This window comes from Thamnophis elegans, chromosome 2 (assembly GCF_009769535.1).
Source record: "Thamnophis elegans isolate rThaEle1 chromosome 2, rThaEle1.pri, whole genome shotgun sequence".
NCBI classification, from domain to species: Eukaryota; Metazoa; Chordata; class Lepidosauria; order Squamata; family Colubridae; genus Thamnophis; species Thamnophis elegans.
Genome location: NC_045542.1, coordinates 85,220,187 through 85,236,372, shown reverse-complemented (window position 1 = coordinate 85,236,372; position 16,186 = coordinate 85,220,187). Strand labels below are relative to the sequence as shown.

The 16,186-nt window shown below is 39.1% G+C and overlaps 1 protein-coding gene across 1 annotated transcript in view; it reads right to left on the bottom strand.

The window, feature by feature from the left end:
- Window positions 1-5,310: 5,310 nt before the first annotated feature.
- TCF7 (transcription factor 7) overlaps window positions 5,311-16,186 on the bottom strand; it is a 135,699-nt gene continuing 124,823 nt past the window's right edge. Inside the window, exons 11-13 of the mRNA XM_032208627.1 lie at window positions 12,969-13,017; window positions 10,790-10,862; window positions 5,311-8,034 (exon numbers count right to left, since the gene is read on the bottom strand). Coding sequence (XP_032064518.1) covers window positions 7,710-8,034; window positions 10,790-10,862; window positions 12,969-13,017 — 447 coding nt within the window. The 3' untranslated portion in view covers window positions 5,311-7,709. The remainder of the gene's footprint in view (window positions 8,035-10,789; window positions 10,863-12,968; window positions 13,018-16,186) is intronic.

Genomic DNA, 16,186 nt, shown 5'->3' with positions numbered 1-16,186 from the left:
ATCCAGTCCCCGGCACCCCCGCCTTCTCGGGCTTATTCAAGCCCTCTATGTTTAAGGCCATACTGACCCAGGCTAGGGCCTCATCCATTCAGATGGGACTTCTCACCCAATCTGACAAGAATGTCACTGAACAGGCTATCAAGGAAACGGTTGGATCCAGGGATCCAGGCGCAGGTCTCTTTAAGGAGACCACTCCCCCTCAGAATCTTGTCCCAGCACCGCAGCTTTTCCTGGATGTCATCCAGTGACAATTGGCCCAGCCTAGGTCAATGGCTAATCCCAGTGGGGTGGACAAAAAGCTCTACTCTATGGAGAGTGGCATAGAGGATCTCCTGAAGCTTCCTTAGGTAGATGACCCCATAGTGGCACTAACCTCTAACTCAATCCTTCCAGCGATCTACTGGAAGGACTCAAGACGGAAGACAAGAGGGCGGAGAAGGCCTGTCATAAGACTCACAGGCCACTGTGTGGGTCATGAAAGCTTCCTCCTCTTCTTACTTTAGTAGCCTATTTTGGCTCCGTAAGTTGCTATCCAACCTCCCAGCTGGCGACAGTAGATCGTGCCAGGACATAAATAAAATTATTGCAGCGGTCGAATATTCGGCCGACATCTCCCTTAATGCCACCAAATTTTTCTCTAGGGCTCTGGCATCTAATGTGACCACACTATCTGCTATGGCTCTGCCACTGGCAGGCGGACATGAAGGTGAAGTGGAAGTTGGCCTCGGCCCCTTTCAAGGGTGGTAAGCTCTTTGGTGAGGCCTTGGACTCAGTCTTGATTGAGTCCAAGGACAAACACAAAATCTTACCAGCGGTCACCAAGAAATCGGACCGTAAGGGTCACTCCTTTCGTAGGCAGTCCTTACAGAATGCAGACTCCTCATCCACCTCTGAGGGATTTACCAGGCCTTATTCTCAAATGCAGGACCGCCCCCAGGGACAAAACCAGGCAACAGGGCAACCGCAGGTCCTTTAGAGGAGGGTTCTTCAACCGCTCCTTTCGAAGAATGAAGTGATCATCACCGGTCCCCTCTCATAGGGGGTCGGCTACAGCTTTACGCCATCTGGTGGGAGGAGACGACGGACGTTTGGGTCTTGAACACGATCCATCACGGCCTTACCTTAGACTTCCTCTCCTTTCCTCTGCGGGCATTCATCCACTGCCCCCTCCTGAAATCGACCCACAAGCAACAACTGATGCAGGTAGAGGTCAGGCATCTACTGGACATAGCGGCCATCGAGCAGGTGCCCCTAGGTCAGGAGGGCAGAGGATTCTATTTGATCCTCTTTCTGGTTCCCAAGGTCTCGGGAAGGGTGAGAGCCATATTGAACCTCAAGAAACTCAACATCCATCTAGCGTACAAGCGCTTCAAGATGCAATCACTCCAGACCATCGTGGGTTGCATCAGGCAGGGCGACTTCCTGACATCAATCGACCTAAAGGAAGCGTGCCTGCATGTTCCCATTCATCCAGCGTATCGCAAGTTTCTGAGGTTCCAGTTTGCAAACTAGCATTACCAATACCAGGCTCTTCCCTTCGGCCTCTCATCGGCCCCCAGAACGTTCACCAAACTTCTGGCTGCTGTCACTGCACATCTCAGATCTCGTCCGGTGAGACTCGTTTGTTATCTGGATGACATCCTGTTGATGTCGTCCAGGGAGCAGTCGTGTCGAGATCTCAATGTCACCATCCACACACTAGAGCATCACGTCTTCTCTGTCAATCTGGAGAAGAGCCACCTGGAGCCAACTTCTAGGATTCCAGGATGGGTTGGAAAAGGGCCTTGCCCCCAACACACTGGAGGCAGACGGCGGCCCTGGCCACCATTTTGTCCAGAGACGCTTCTCTACCATTCAGCAGACACCCAAGAGTCCGCAGTTTCCTAAAGGGGGCACCAACCTACGCCCTCCCCCCCCACACAGTGCACCGTTACCCAACTTGGGACCTATCGGTTGTCCTGCAGACCCTAACATCGACACCATTCGAACTGATTCACTCTATTAGCCTACAACATTTGTGGTTCAAAACCGGCTTTCTCATAGCCATCACTTCAGCATGCAGAATTTCGGAGCTGGCAGCGCCCTCAGTTAGAGAGGACCTTTGTGTTATACATTGGGACAGAGTTATTCTGCGATTGGACCCTGCCTTTCTACTGAAAATTAACAGCTTATTCCATAGAACGCAGGAGGTCATCCTCCCCGACTTTTGACTGCACCCCAGGCATCCCAGGCAGTGCGTTTGGCACAAATTGGATGTGTGATGCACTGTGCGGGTATACAAAAAGAGGACAGCTGCTTTTCGCAAGTCAGAATTGTTCTTCATATCATTTCAGCCCACCTCCATGGGCAGGAAGGTATCATCTTCCACCATAGTACGTTGGCTGCACGCTTGCATTAGGCTGGCTTACGAACATCAATCTAGGCCTGTTCCTCCTCATATAACAGCACACTCCACAAGGAACGCCGCGACTACGGACGCTTGGGCCACTCAAGCGCCTATTGAAGAGATATGCAGGGCGCTGGTCCTCGCCGTCGCCCTTCATTCGGGATTACAGACTGGACTCCTTTGCCTCTGCCGAGGCTTCATTTGGAAGGAGAGTTTTACAGTGGCTACTCGCAACTCCTGCTAACCAGGACATTCCTTCTTCCCACCCTGGGACTACATAGCTTGGGTATGTGCCATGCTTGGACACTCCAAGCAGATTTTTCAATTGAAACTTATAGTGGTGTGTGAACTATTTTGTAGGAAATGACTGTTGGCTTACCTGAATGGTTGTTCTCTAGGCGCTGCGGGAGTGTCCAACTCCTCTCTGGGGTCGCCTGCGTGCGCGTGACATCACCTCCATGGCATAGATTTTTCTCCGTACAGCATCTTTCTGGGTCTCATACCTTTGTTTTTTTAAACTGAGCCTCTAAAGGGAGCAGGAGGCGTGGCTGCACAAACTTTGAACTCAGTCCTTGGGCAGCAAGCTGAAGTTAACCCATGCTTGGACACTCTCGCAGTGCCCAGAGAACGACCATTCAGGTAAGCCAACGGTCATTTCCTACAAAATAGTTCACATTCCACTATAAGTTTCAGTTGAAAAATCTGCTGAGGATAAAATGAGTAATGAAGTTTTAGAATTTGTCTCTTTTTAATGTGTCCCAATTAGATGCAATAAAAAAACAATTAAAAATGTGACAGAAGTGTAATCTTAGTTTCTGAACAGTCTCCATTCCAATCCATCCACTACTATTTTTACCTCAGTGTGCCTTAAACGTTTGACCTTTGTATGCATACACTGGCTTTTTCAAGTTACTGTCTCAGAACACACTTTGGCAGTCTACTGAGCCCAGCATGTTGTAGCATTGAAATCCGTCTTGAGAGGATAGCAATGTTCTACTGTAAAAAAAAGGGGTATTACAAATCCCCATGACTTTTCAGTCATTCTCATTTTTTCAGCTGTTATAAGAGAGCAAGTAGTAAGGAGAATTGAAGTTATTGCCTTGATAGGAATTAGCACGTCAGGAAATTTGGATGAAATCCATGCTTTCTTGGGCATATGAGCAAGAAGGGCAGAGAGCTTAGAGCCCAAAAGAGCAGTAATGGAGGCTTCTCTGTAGATTCAAAAAATGTATTGTTTGTCTTACAGCTTCGGAAACTTAGTTCTGTACATAATTATGCTGGTTTCTTCCATCTACATTTCTGTCTGAGGACTGAGATCAAAGCAGTGTGGCTGACTGTCATCTCACAGTATGCACTTTGGCAAATTATCCTAGTCTTTTTCATCAATGAAGAACAGCTGTTCACCTACTTTTTCACTCCCTTGACCTGAAGAAAAATTAGAGACTGTCTCCCAAGATAGTATTCCTCTTTTAATCTTAAGGGGAAGCTCAGGCTAGGTGATTTTAACTATCATGCTTTTTCTAGTCAACAAATCAGTTTCATATACAGTGGTCGTCAAGGCACCAAGGTGTATTTGAATTCTAGTTCTATATTAGGTATGAAACTAGATGGGTGACTTTGGACCAATCGGGTTATTTCAGCTCTACAAAGAAAATCACAGAACATCTTGCCAAGAAAATTGCAGTCCAGGTGTCAACATTGACTTGAAGGTCCATTTGCCTTCTAATAATGATTGATGCAAAAATGTAACAGAATTGTTGTAGGCATATGAAGGATTCAGCTGGGCCCTTTCAAGTGGACAACAATGGTTTTCTCTTTGATGGCTGTTACAGACTCATTTGGGGAGGCACAGTTTAGCTGTAGGAACCAATCTGAGCATTGGGTAATATAAATTAGTGAAATGTCACTTTAAAATAGTTGGAGATAGATATTTGCTTCATGTACTTCACTCAGAATTGGAGATCACAGCTGATATACCATTGTACATGCATAGTGAATAAGAGGGAAGCTCAAACAAAATCAGAAAGCAGCACCTGTACATTCCACCTACAGTGCCCTTATTAGATTTAACATAATTGCAATTTCTCTCAACTGCTATAGCCATACACCTAAGGGAGACCCCTGCCCTGGAACAGCTTTTTTTTTGTAGGAAGATAATGAAGAAATTTTAAAGAAAATAGGTAAACCGGTCAGTTTTCACTGTCATTGTCTACAAGTGGCTAACTAGATCTAGCTTTGTTGATTTATGCACTTAGGATGATGGTGTTGATTAAAGTTTTGATTGCAGTTAATGCATACAGTCTTTAAGAATAAAGTCCTTTTAACACTTAGATATAGTGCTAAATGTTCAATTTTAAATTTGAATGCTTGATGAATCTAAAATTATTGTGGCTCATTGGTTTTCTTCACAAACTATGCCATGTACCATATTTTTGTAATATATAGACATATACACACAAAAAATATAACATTGTTTATAGGATTATAGTCCCCAGTTACCCATTTTTGAATGGACAATCTGGTAGATCACTTTTATTTATAAAGCCATAAACAAATTTTAAACAAAGAAGCAAAACAAATTCAAGATTAAAAAAGACAAAAAAACCCTCCAGATGATAATTGTACAAATGAAAATTTCCCCTGCTACATACATACAGAGATTTTTGTGTGGCTTATTAAAGTTAAATTTCCATGACATGGTACATTCAGTCTCTTCAGAAAAGTAGATAATGGCATTAAAATTGCACTTGCTGTGTATACATTTAACTTGAGTAAAACACCATGATAAAAGCTTTCATTTTACACAGCGAAAGAAAATAAAATAAAGAAAATTTAATACAGCATTTTTAAGCATCTCTTTTTGGTATTTAAGTGATACTTGCATTTTTGGAATCTTGTTTTTAAATGTTTCTAAATTCTTGTGACTTTTCTAGTCTTAACTAAAATAGCTTATCTTCCTAGTCACATAAATGATAACCATGCTGATTAATACTGAATAGTTATTCAGTTCCATTTTTGCATATCTAGTTATGTACTCATCTGATTGTAGGTGCAAATGCAGAAGTGCCTCTTTATGAGCTATGCTTATATCATATTGGGGTCAGGAGGAGTTCACTAATTTCAGAGTTCTTCTGAACTATCAATTGAGTGAGCCTTTCTGGAAGAAGAAATCAAGTATAGCATTTTAAAGAATAAAATTTCAAAATGATGATATTCTTGGGGAAGTACTCTTGCATAGACTTGAAATCAATTTTGGGTAATCTTTTGATGCCAAAAGGCACTCCTAGTTTTTCTTGGGTTACTAAAGGTTTTAATGGAGGACCATGTATGGATCAAGGCACTAGTGGAAGCTGGGTGATTCTGTTCTAGTCCTATTGTAGACACAAAATCAACTGTGACTTAGTGTAAGTCACATTCTCTCAGCCATAGGATGAAGGCAATGGCAACCCACTTCTGAAAATTGTTCCCAAGAAAACTGCATGGATTTCTTTGTGTAGTTTTGTAGATCAAAGCTAACTCAAAGGCACACATAAAGTAAAATATATGTATGTGGCCTGGGATTTTCCCAACTCTGATAAGTTTTTGAAGCTGAATTATTAGGATTTATACTACACTTTTTGGGTGAGTTTTTGCCCTAAAATTGGGGGGGGGGGAATTACCAGCTATTCTTAGCAGTCATACTATTATATTGGATGGTTAAGTCAGATGGCTGAAAAAAGTGGCTGAGAGATTAGGGCTTATCTACTCTTGATTTAATGAGGTTTCTGATATTAATTCAGAAATTCAGATTTGGAATCACTTTTCTTCTCCTTTCCCTTGAGTTCGTAAGATACTTGAATGCGAACATCATGCAAATATTAGGAGGATCAACCTGCAATTCTACCTTTGATTCATTTATGGTCTGCTTACTCCCTATTTTCAAACTAACCTGCCAGCATTACGGTCTCATCTTGCTGAAAATGAGGTCCTTTCAGATGGAGTGAAGTGGTTTAGTTTCAATTCCATAAAGTTAAGAGAAATGGTTTAGTTTCAAGTCCATAAAGTTGAGAAAGTTTCAAATCCATAAAGTTAAGACTTGCAAACTCTTCAGGGCTGTGATTTTGTAACCTTCCTTTACTCCCAGAAAAGTTAATGTAAGGTTTGTTGAAATACCATTGTAATGAAGTGACTCGCCCATTTCAGTTACTCTATTTTATGAATTTTCCTACCCTTTGTCCACTATTATCTCAGCATGTTGGGATTGGTATCAATGTGTGACTCTGTGTTTGTCTTCTGAGAAAAACTACCATCCCTAAAGTAAGCACCAGAAGGAGACCATCTGTGTTGATTCTATGTTTAAAGTTCAAAGCAATCAACTTTGCTTAGCACAGTAAATGAATTGGGCTCTGGGGAAGCATATAACTTTCAAATAAATATCTTCCCTGTAGTATGGACAAGAGAGAAACATAGAATGAGGAATATGACTAGGTTTCAATACTGCAATTGCAGAAATGATTCTATAGGCAGTGTGCTATCATTATTGGCTTGAAATAGATGGTGGATAAATCTTGGCAAGTTTTTAAGAAGTCACAAAGACTGCAGAGTAAATTTTTTGTGATTAGAGGCACAGTTTATATCCTTTTCTTATTTCCCATTGATTATATAGCAAAAGTACGGTAAATTGTGAAAAATAAGTATTTTTGAGTTTTGCATACTTTACAGTAGATAGCATAAAAAATCTTTGTAGCTGAAAAATTGTGATGCACACAGTCCTATGTCTGGAATACTAGACTTTCACAGCCAGTGTTCTCCTATTTTATCACCTAATAAAGCTGCTGGAATAAACATTGTTAATGCAATCCACCCTTGATCCCAAAGATGAGGCATAATGAAATATTTTAGTTTCTTACAAGCTGCTTTATACATTTTATGTGGAACATTTGAGCTTGTCATTCAACAACTGCTTTTGTAATGTCTAATATGTATTGGATGGCTGGACCTCAGGACTTTGACTATAATAGTTTAATAAATGCCTTAGCGTTTATAGCACCTCTCATCTGCAATTAGATCAGTATATTTTGCTTTTATCTCCGTTGGAAAAGAGATCAAATAATTCAGTTACTGACCAGAATTAAGTTTATCTTCATACTTTTCAAAGAGACTGTTGATGTCCTTACTTAGACTTTTAGTGCTGCAGTGTTTTTGTTTTCTGATTTGGCTTTTGCCTGACTTTAAGACTATACCATTTGATGGCAGGCTGAAGTTGTCTCTGTAGCTTCTGTATGCAGCAGAACCAATCAGCAAAGTGCGTGATGAATCTGTGCGCCTTGTTATCACATTAGTACTATGTTTCTATTGATACCATATCGTGCCCTGAGGATTCACCTGGCACTATGGATTTATGAGGAGGCATTGTTGAACATTTATTAGAAGGAAGTCCTGATGTGCTTGTAGCAGTTTTGAGATGTGCAGATAAAGAAGAAGGATTGGCTTGGTTTTGGTGTATAAGATCAGCAGGAACAGCGAGCTTGTTTGGAATAAAAGCAGGGGATGTACACTGGAGCACATCCACAGGGGAGGGAGGGGAATCTATAGTACTTCCATTGGAAGAAACTGGGCTGGAGCAGTGTCCTTTTCCTTGTAGGTACCGAATGCACTTCTTTTTCCTCCTAAGAACAGTGAAGAGAGTTATCTGTAAATAAAGGGTGAATTTACAGGGTCATATTTTTTTAAAATGAAAGCATTATATAGCATTTAATACAAGTATAATGTCTAAGGAACAAGGATTTAGAAGGAAAAATATATTGGTTCTTAACACCTATTACTCAAATTTTTATAAGAAGAAATCTTTTTTAAAGGTTATTGTCAACTTGTATTTTTTACCACTAGATGGAGGTATAACTGTAAAACTGCTAAAATTTCTCCAAGCTGAAGTGCAAAACAGATCAAAAGTTATCAGAAATGTTTAGTTCTGGTTATTGCTGTCCAAGGGATTACTGAAAGCAACCTCCCCATCCCCCAGAGATAGATTTGGATAATTCCCAATAAATAAGTATAATGTTTTTGAGCCAGTTGTTTAATTGGGCTTTTTTTATTTAGTTTTAGGATTTGTGTGGCAAATAAATCTTGTTTTAAGTTGAATTCATGGGTGTAGTGGTTAGAAACTAGAAATGGGCTAAAACCAAGAGATCATGAGTTCTAGTCCCAGCCTTAGGCATGAAGCTAGTTGGGTGACTTTGGACCAATAACTTTTTCTCAATCCTTGGAAGAAGCAATAGCAAACCACTTCTGAAATCTTGCCTAAAAACCGCAGGGACTTGTCCAACAGTTACAGGAATCAATTGTCTTAAAGCCATCACTTGACTGACAAAGGATATCACATTAACTTCAAAACTACAATCTCATATTTTCCATTGCAGTTCTGCATATTTCCAATACAGCTTCGGCAAATCATTAAGATTTATTTTGACAAACAGGTTTGAACTGTGAAAGCAAACAAATTCATTTTTACCAGAAAGGGCCATCTAATTCACCTTGATTAAGCTATTTCGGTGCTCTCAAAACACTTCGGGCAAAGGCTGTGGGAGATGGGCTCTCTCAGCCTTTTCACCCAGGATTAGTTGATGGGACTTTCTGCTAGGCAACTTCAAAATTACCTACAGCGTGCAATGAAGCTATTTAGCCTGGAAAATGATGCAACCATATGATGCTTATGCTCTAGGCAGTTCTGTAGCAAAATCCACAGCCAGCCTATCTGAGCCATCTTGTTATGTAAAGGTTTTCCAAACAGGTTGCTTTTGACAAACACAGCAGAGTTCTTTGCAGTATGCAATAAAATTGGCCAGCTTCAAAACAGTTCAGTCTGAGGATTTTCAGCTTATGAATACAAAAAGAAAATTGGGTAGAATCATGATAGACTGAGAGAACATGATTTTTGACCCATGATCTCCCAAATCTAGAATAAACATCCTGACATGCTTCCAAAGAGCACCAAGGTGTTCCTTAGGGCTAAGTAGCTCTCCAAAGAAAAGGACTGAGAGCCATCAACAGTAAAGATGTTAGAGTATGAAAGGTATAGGCCCCTTTATAAATTGTTCTCTATTCTAAATAAAAGCAAGATAAAAATGTTATGGGAGAGATAGTAGATATCATTGCTGGTTTACATAGAAAAGGAAGGATCTGAATAAGGATTGTTGCCCCTACTCAATGTTTGAAGGTTCTGTTCTGTGTATCCGTGCCTCTCACATAAAAGACTGCTTTATCGATTACTACTTTGTTACTGTTGTTTTTATCATAAATGGAAGGCATTAGGTTTTTATTACATTTCCAGAATATTTTGCTTAGTAATCTCTCTCTCCCTCTCTCAAACACACACACACACACAAACTCACACACACACATATATTCATATATTTTACTGGGACATTCTGTCCGTGCTACAAGCACATCTTTGAAGAGCCCTATGTTACACCTTTTTTCGATCATCCATTACTGTAAAAACAGTCTGGATCTGTTTGTTCTGGAAGAAAAAAAGGGGGGACAATGTGTTTATATTATCTTCAGCCACAGATTGCTTCATTTGCCAGGATAAAAAACTAAAACAATTAATTTTAGGGTGCTGTTGATGCATAAGTATTGAAACCAACACCAAGAATAATAAATGTCATTGCTTCCTTAACTAAAATTCTTAAGGAACAGTCATTTTTCCTAAAGGATTACTAAGAAGAGAGACTCTTTGGAGGATCCATGCCAGAGGTGAGTGCTGCCGATTCATACCAGTTCGGGCAAATCAGTAGTGGAAATTGGGTTTGGGTCGCCGAACTGGTAGGGGCAGCAGGCTGGCCACGCACACCCCTGAGCCGGTTCCCCAGTTGCTGCTGCTATTGCTGACTTGGTCTTTAATCATTTTTTCATGTTCTGCACATGCGCAGAACGATTTGCACTGAACTGCACATGCGCACGTAGTGAACTGGCAGCAACGCCAGCAGCAACCCACCCCTGATCCATACTGTTTGGATTGGCAATTGGCGAGGAAGGGCACGTCAATAGGTTTCGGTTCCTGATTCATGGAAAATTATTCTGATAGTTTATCACGTTTATCCTATAGTCCATTTTAAATAAACCTCATACCCTTTTCAAAAATTTAAATCATTTCTCTATGTACCACTCTAGTTAAAAAATCCCCCCCCCCCCAATACGTTATGCCAAGATTTATTTTACTAATGTTTCTCTTCAGCATTACAAAAGCATCTGTAGGTCACTCAAATGAAGAATGTGGAAAATTGAGAGGAAGCCTAAGCAGCACCATTAGTAGAGTTAGAAAAGGCAGCTATAGAAATGATGCAAGAGAGAAAAATCAAAACAGAGTACAACCACTTTTATGGTCAGAAACAAGGCTGCAAAGCGAAAGTTCCTGATACACACCTGCATGGGCCGCACCAGTCCATTTGTTGGTTGAGGCCAAAACGAGCTCTGCATTTCTTAGGAGAGGCAGGATCTGAACAAGGAGCATGCGTATTGAATGGGCAAGGCAGAGGCACAAACAGCAGCAAGAACAGCAGAAGGAAGAAAAGATGCAATGTTGGTTTAGCTGCTGAAGACAAAACTAAACAGGCCACCTAAACTCAATTCTTCACCATAAATGTCTACTAATATCATTTCTCCCCCCCCCCCAAAAAAAGTAAGTGTTAAACAAATAGATTTGATAGGGTCACAAATGCAATGATTAGGAAAATGAAATTGCAGATAGGTAGTGTAAAATACTAGGGTTTTATTCTTTATTTCATTTTGGTCACTTTTGTGTTTCAATCTATGCATTTTTTAGAGAATATTTGAAAACTCCCTTTAGCTTTGATTAGATCTGAAATTCTGCCAAGCAAACAAACAGGTCTTATTATTAAACAAACAGGTTGGAAAAAAGAGAGCAAGAAATCACTTAGAAATTAATGATGCTTAGCTATGGTCTAGATCAGAAGTAGGAGTGTAGCCCTCCAAATGTTGAACTATATAGCTCTTGGAGATCCAGCCCACCTAGCTATTGTGATCTGATGGGATACAAAATCACCAGCTAGCAATTCAGCTGTTTGAGTCTCACCAGTTTAAGGTTGACTCAGACTTCCATCCTTCCAAGGTCAGTAAAACGAGGACCAAGATTATTGGGGGCAATATGCTGACACTGTAGACCGCTTAGAGAAGGCTGTAAAGCACTGAAGCGTATACAAGTCTTAAGTGCTATTGCTATACACACAGCTTTCACATGAGTATATATTACAGCTTGACTGAGCTTTTTCTGTAGTCATTTTTCAGCGCGTGGACCCTTAGTCCCCCCCCCCAAAGGGCTGCCTCAATAATTTCTATAGGAATCCATTGTTTTTATTATTGATAACAGATTCCAAACTCTTATATCAAACATGGAGACCTAAAAAATTATGTGACTGTTAGAACAAAGCTATATAAGACAATAGCCAATATTACAGTATGAATGGGAAACTTAAATTCCAAAAGCTTTGGTGGGGCCCTTTCCTCTTGCTGTTAAAAATTTGGAAATGATTTTTACTTTTACTCTTTTCTTTTTTAAAAAGGGCTCAAGAGTCATAAAGAGAAATCAGCTAATGTTCATTATCCAGAATGAATTTAAGATTTAAAATGTGCTTAATATAAATTAAATTTAAGAAACGTTTTGGAATTAATCTGATTTTCTTTTTCATTGGCATTTTTCCAAATGCCCTATCGAATGACAAAATGGGTTCATTTCATTTTAATACGTCAATACTAATTTTAAGGAAAAACTTAAATTAAAAAAGCATATATGAGAATACGTCTTGTATCCTTCTTAGAAATTCTCATTACTGTTACAGGCATCATGCCTGTTAACTATTTCTAATCCCCTAAACAAATGCCTTTGTGCTGATTGAAAGTTTCTATATACATTTTAAAAATAGCAACTAATTTTAATTGACTATCAAGGAAAAACATACACCATAAAATCTACTTTTCTACAATAGTAGTTATGAAAACAGAATCTGGCAAGTATTGCCAAGGCAGAATTTTACTTAATCCATTTTAAAATCTATTTTATTTACAAGTCTTTTATTTACATATTTTTTCCCTTTGAACCCACTCAGTTTCCTGAGGTGTTTTTTTTTTAATGGAGACTTTTGGCCTCAAAAAGATTCCTTTTGTATATTTGGATAGTTGCTGCAAAAACTACCTTTTTGGATGTTGGATTGGAAATTAAATGTTTGTAAATGTTTTAACTTAACACTTTGCTCATTTGTTATTGAAAAAACCTGAAACAGTCACAGATGTAAAGAGACTGTTAAAGCAAGAAGATGAGATTAAGTTGGAGCTTCAAACTAGGGTTAACATGAATTAGTTACTTTTGGTCTGTTGATATTGTCATCACAGAATATCAGACAAATATATAATTGTAGATAGTGGCAAAGCTAGAAAGATTAGTACAGACAGTTAAAGCATAGATAGTCCCAATAACACATAGCTACACATCCTGGGGAAAAAATTATTGTATGGCTAATTTCTTACTAATGTAAATGAAGTGATCACTAACCAGATAATGTGCTAGATTTTATACCAGGAGTTTTACCTGAATTGGAATCTTGCTGCTTTTCTCTTGTTCGTCTTTTCTTTTTTCCCTATGATTAAAAAAGGAAGAAGAGAAAATAAATCATAAATTGAACAAAACAAGATAGTTTTGTTTAGAAAGAGAATTTGGTGAAGAAGTATAGGAACTAATGCAACACATCTCCCCTTCTCCCAATCTTCCTGCTGTAGTTTTATCACCAAAGATATTGGTTTTATTTTCAAATTCCTTATTTGCTAAAGTAAGGTGTCCCCATTCATCAAACATTCAAATACAGCATGTTGGCTTTTACTGACTATATTCCAAAGATGCATAATGAAAGCACTTCTTACTTTCAAATTATGATAAAATTTTCCCATGACTCCTGAGTCAGTGTAACAGAGAGGTAGTCAGCAAATAGATGATAGATATAGACATACATACATACACACATACATACAGATAGAGATGATGACAGATAGATAAATGATAGACAGATACGATAGATTGGGATGTCAAACTGGTGGCCCGCAGGCCGGATGTGTCATAAAACGTCACGCGATTGCAACGTAATACAGCGAATATGACCCCCGTGTGATAATGACAGATATAGATGAATAGATGATATAGATAGATGATATATATATATATATATATATATATATATATATATATATATATATATATATATAGATAGATAGATAGATAGATAGATAGATAGATAGATAGATAGATAGATAGATAGATAGATGCACAAACAGGCAGATGGACAGATATAGATGATAAATATGTGGATAGATAGGTAGATAGATGTAGTTATCCTTATGGCCCTGTGTAATATTTGATTCAAGTTTTCTACTCCACCAAAAGTCAAGCTATGTAATGAACAGACTACCATTGAGAAGTGGTGTTTTAACTAATTGTGACAAATCCAGATTTTTTAAAACTTCTGTACAGTATCTTAAAGGAGAAGGATGTCTGATAACAGCAGCTCCAATTGCAGTAAAAGAGACCATTGGGTTAAAAAGGAACATACCCATACCCATATTACAGAGAGATCTCTGCCATGCAGAGGAAAATAATGTGCTTAAAACCTCTCCCTCTACTGTGAGGTCTGGACAGTTCTTGTCTAACCTTTCTACCTTGGTGCCTTAGTTGTCCATCACAATTACAATTGAGAGCTCTATCATGCAGCAACAGATACCATAGTGTTACACTACAGGTAGTCCTCGACAATTGAACCCAACATTTCTGTTAAGTGAGTTTTGCCTCATTTTACGATATTTCTTGCCACAGTTGCTAAGTGAATCATTGCAGTTGGTAAATTAGTAACGCGATTGTTATGTGAATCTGGCTTCCCCGTAGACTTTGCTTGTCAGAACATGGGAAAAGGTGATGACATGATCTTGGGATACAGCAATGTTCATAAGTATGAACCAGTTGCCAAGCTTCTGAATGATGATCACATGATCATGGGGATGCTGCGAAGGTTGTAACATTGATATATGGCCATAAGCCACATTTTTCAGTGCCATTGTAACTTCGAACTAAACAAACTGTTGTAAATTGAGGACTACCTATAGTCCATGCCTCTTGATGACACACAGCATTCTCCTTATTGGCAGCTCATCGTTGCTATTAAAGCCATTGTATGTTAAGATCATAGCTGACGTTTCGATGAGATCATTTTGACCTTGACGCTTTCATGATTTTTGAGGGATTAACGGACATCTGTTCACTAATCTGCTAAAGTCTAATGCATAAACTGGCATATTGAACCTGCTTATTGTAGGCCATACTCATGGGATATCAGACATTTGAGATGGTTCATGGTTGTCACAAGAATCCTGCTACAAAGTGACAGTTTCCAAAGTGATATTGCTGCCACAATGGCCTGTTTTGGATAGAGGAAGATGCACAACTTTCGATTGCACAACTCCCACCAGAGGTACTCTGGAACTGAACAATTTTCTTCCAGGAGAGATGGAGAAAAGCAGCTGGTATTGCATGCAGATGATGATCGTGCCTGGATAACTAAAGGATTGCCTTTGCAGGCATGCTGAGGCACTGCTGATCTGCATCATGTACACAATTGAAACAAAATACTTTTATCTGCTGAAAAAGCCTTTTAAAAAATCCAGGAGCAAAATGGGGGAGCTAGTGGGATGGAAAGAAATTTGTTTCAGTTTATTGTAGAGCAGAACAAAATAAAATAGTATAATTCAAAATTTAAACATTCAACTTCAGAATCAAAAACTATTTAAAATCAGCTTACAAATGAAGAGGGCCTGTTTGTATTTTCATATGTATCATGCTAACATACTAATGTTTTAATTACATTAACCTCCATTCGCTCAAGTATAAAATCTATAACCACTAGCAGCTTAAAAGACATGCAACACTTGTAGGTTTGGATATTTTGCTAAGAACAAGCTCCCACTCAGTATAACTTACTCTGGAGTAAATATGTTTTGCCTTTGTTTAACTGCCAGAGATGCAACTGCAATTTTGGACAAAACAAAGACTGTTCCATTTTAAGTTCAAACAACATTTAAATATGTTTGTCATTAACTAGGCACAAAAAACCCACTTCCCTGATGAAAGCAGGCAAAATCAAACCAGATTGTGTTTTCCCCACACTTCTGCCCATACAGTACTGATTTTGCTTGCATCAGAAGGCCAAGTTACTGCAAAACTCCCAAACCCCACAATTAAAACAAAGTTGGTGGTTGTTGCTAACTGGAAAACTCTATGCTTATATTGTGACACAAAACTACATTTTAGCTGTACAATGGTAATACATTCAAAATATAGACAGGCGATCTTAATGCAAACCAACGGCCTTGATTTGGAAAGGTCTTTGTGCTTCAAATCACAAGGCAAGTCAAGGCCTAAAAATGGGGCTTTCTTTCCAACATTGACAAATTTATAACTTCATGGAAAGAAGGTGGAAGTATTCATGGGTGCTATATTTAAAAAGTGTATGGTGATGGGATGTCTATGGGTGTTTCCTTTTAGAGACCTGAATCAAACATTCTGGCACATGAAGATGACAACTATTATCCCACAGGGAGTTTTGATGTGCTCCCCAAGTGCCTCGCAGATTGCATTTCACTCAAATAAAATACTTCATTAAAATTCAGCTGCTGCTTCTCTACCAGCCAGGAATTGAGAAAAATATTTCCCATCAATGCATTTTACAAGCATTTCCCCTCTTTTTCCCTGCATTGCAAATTTTCACC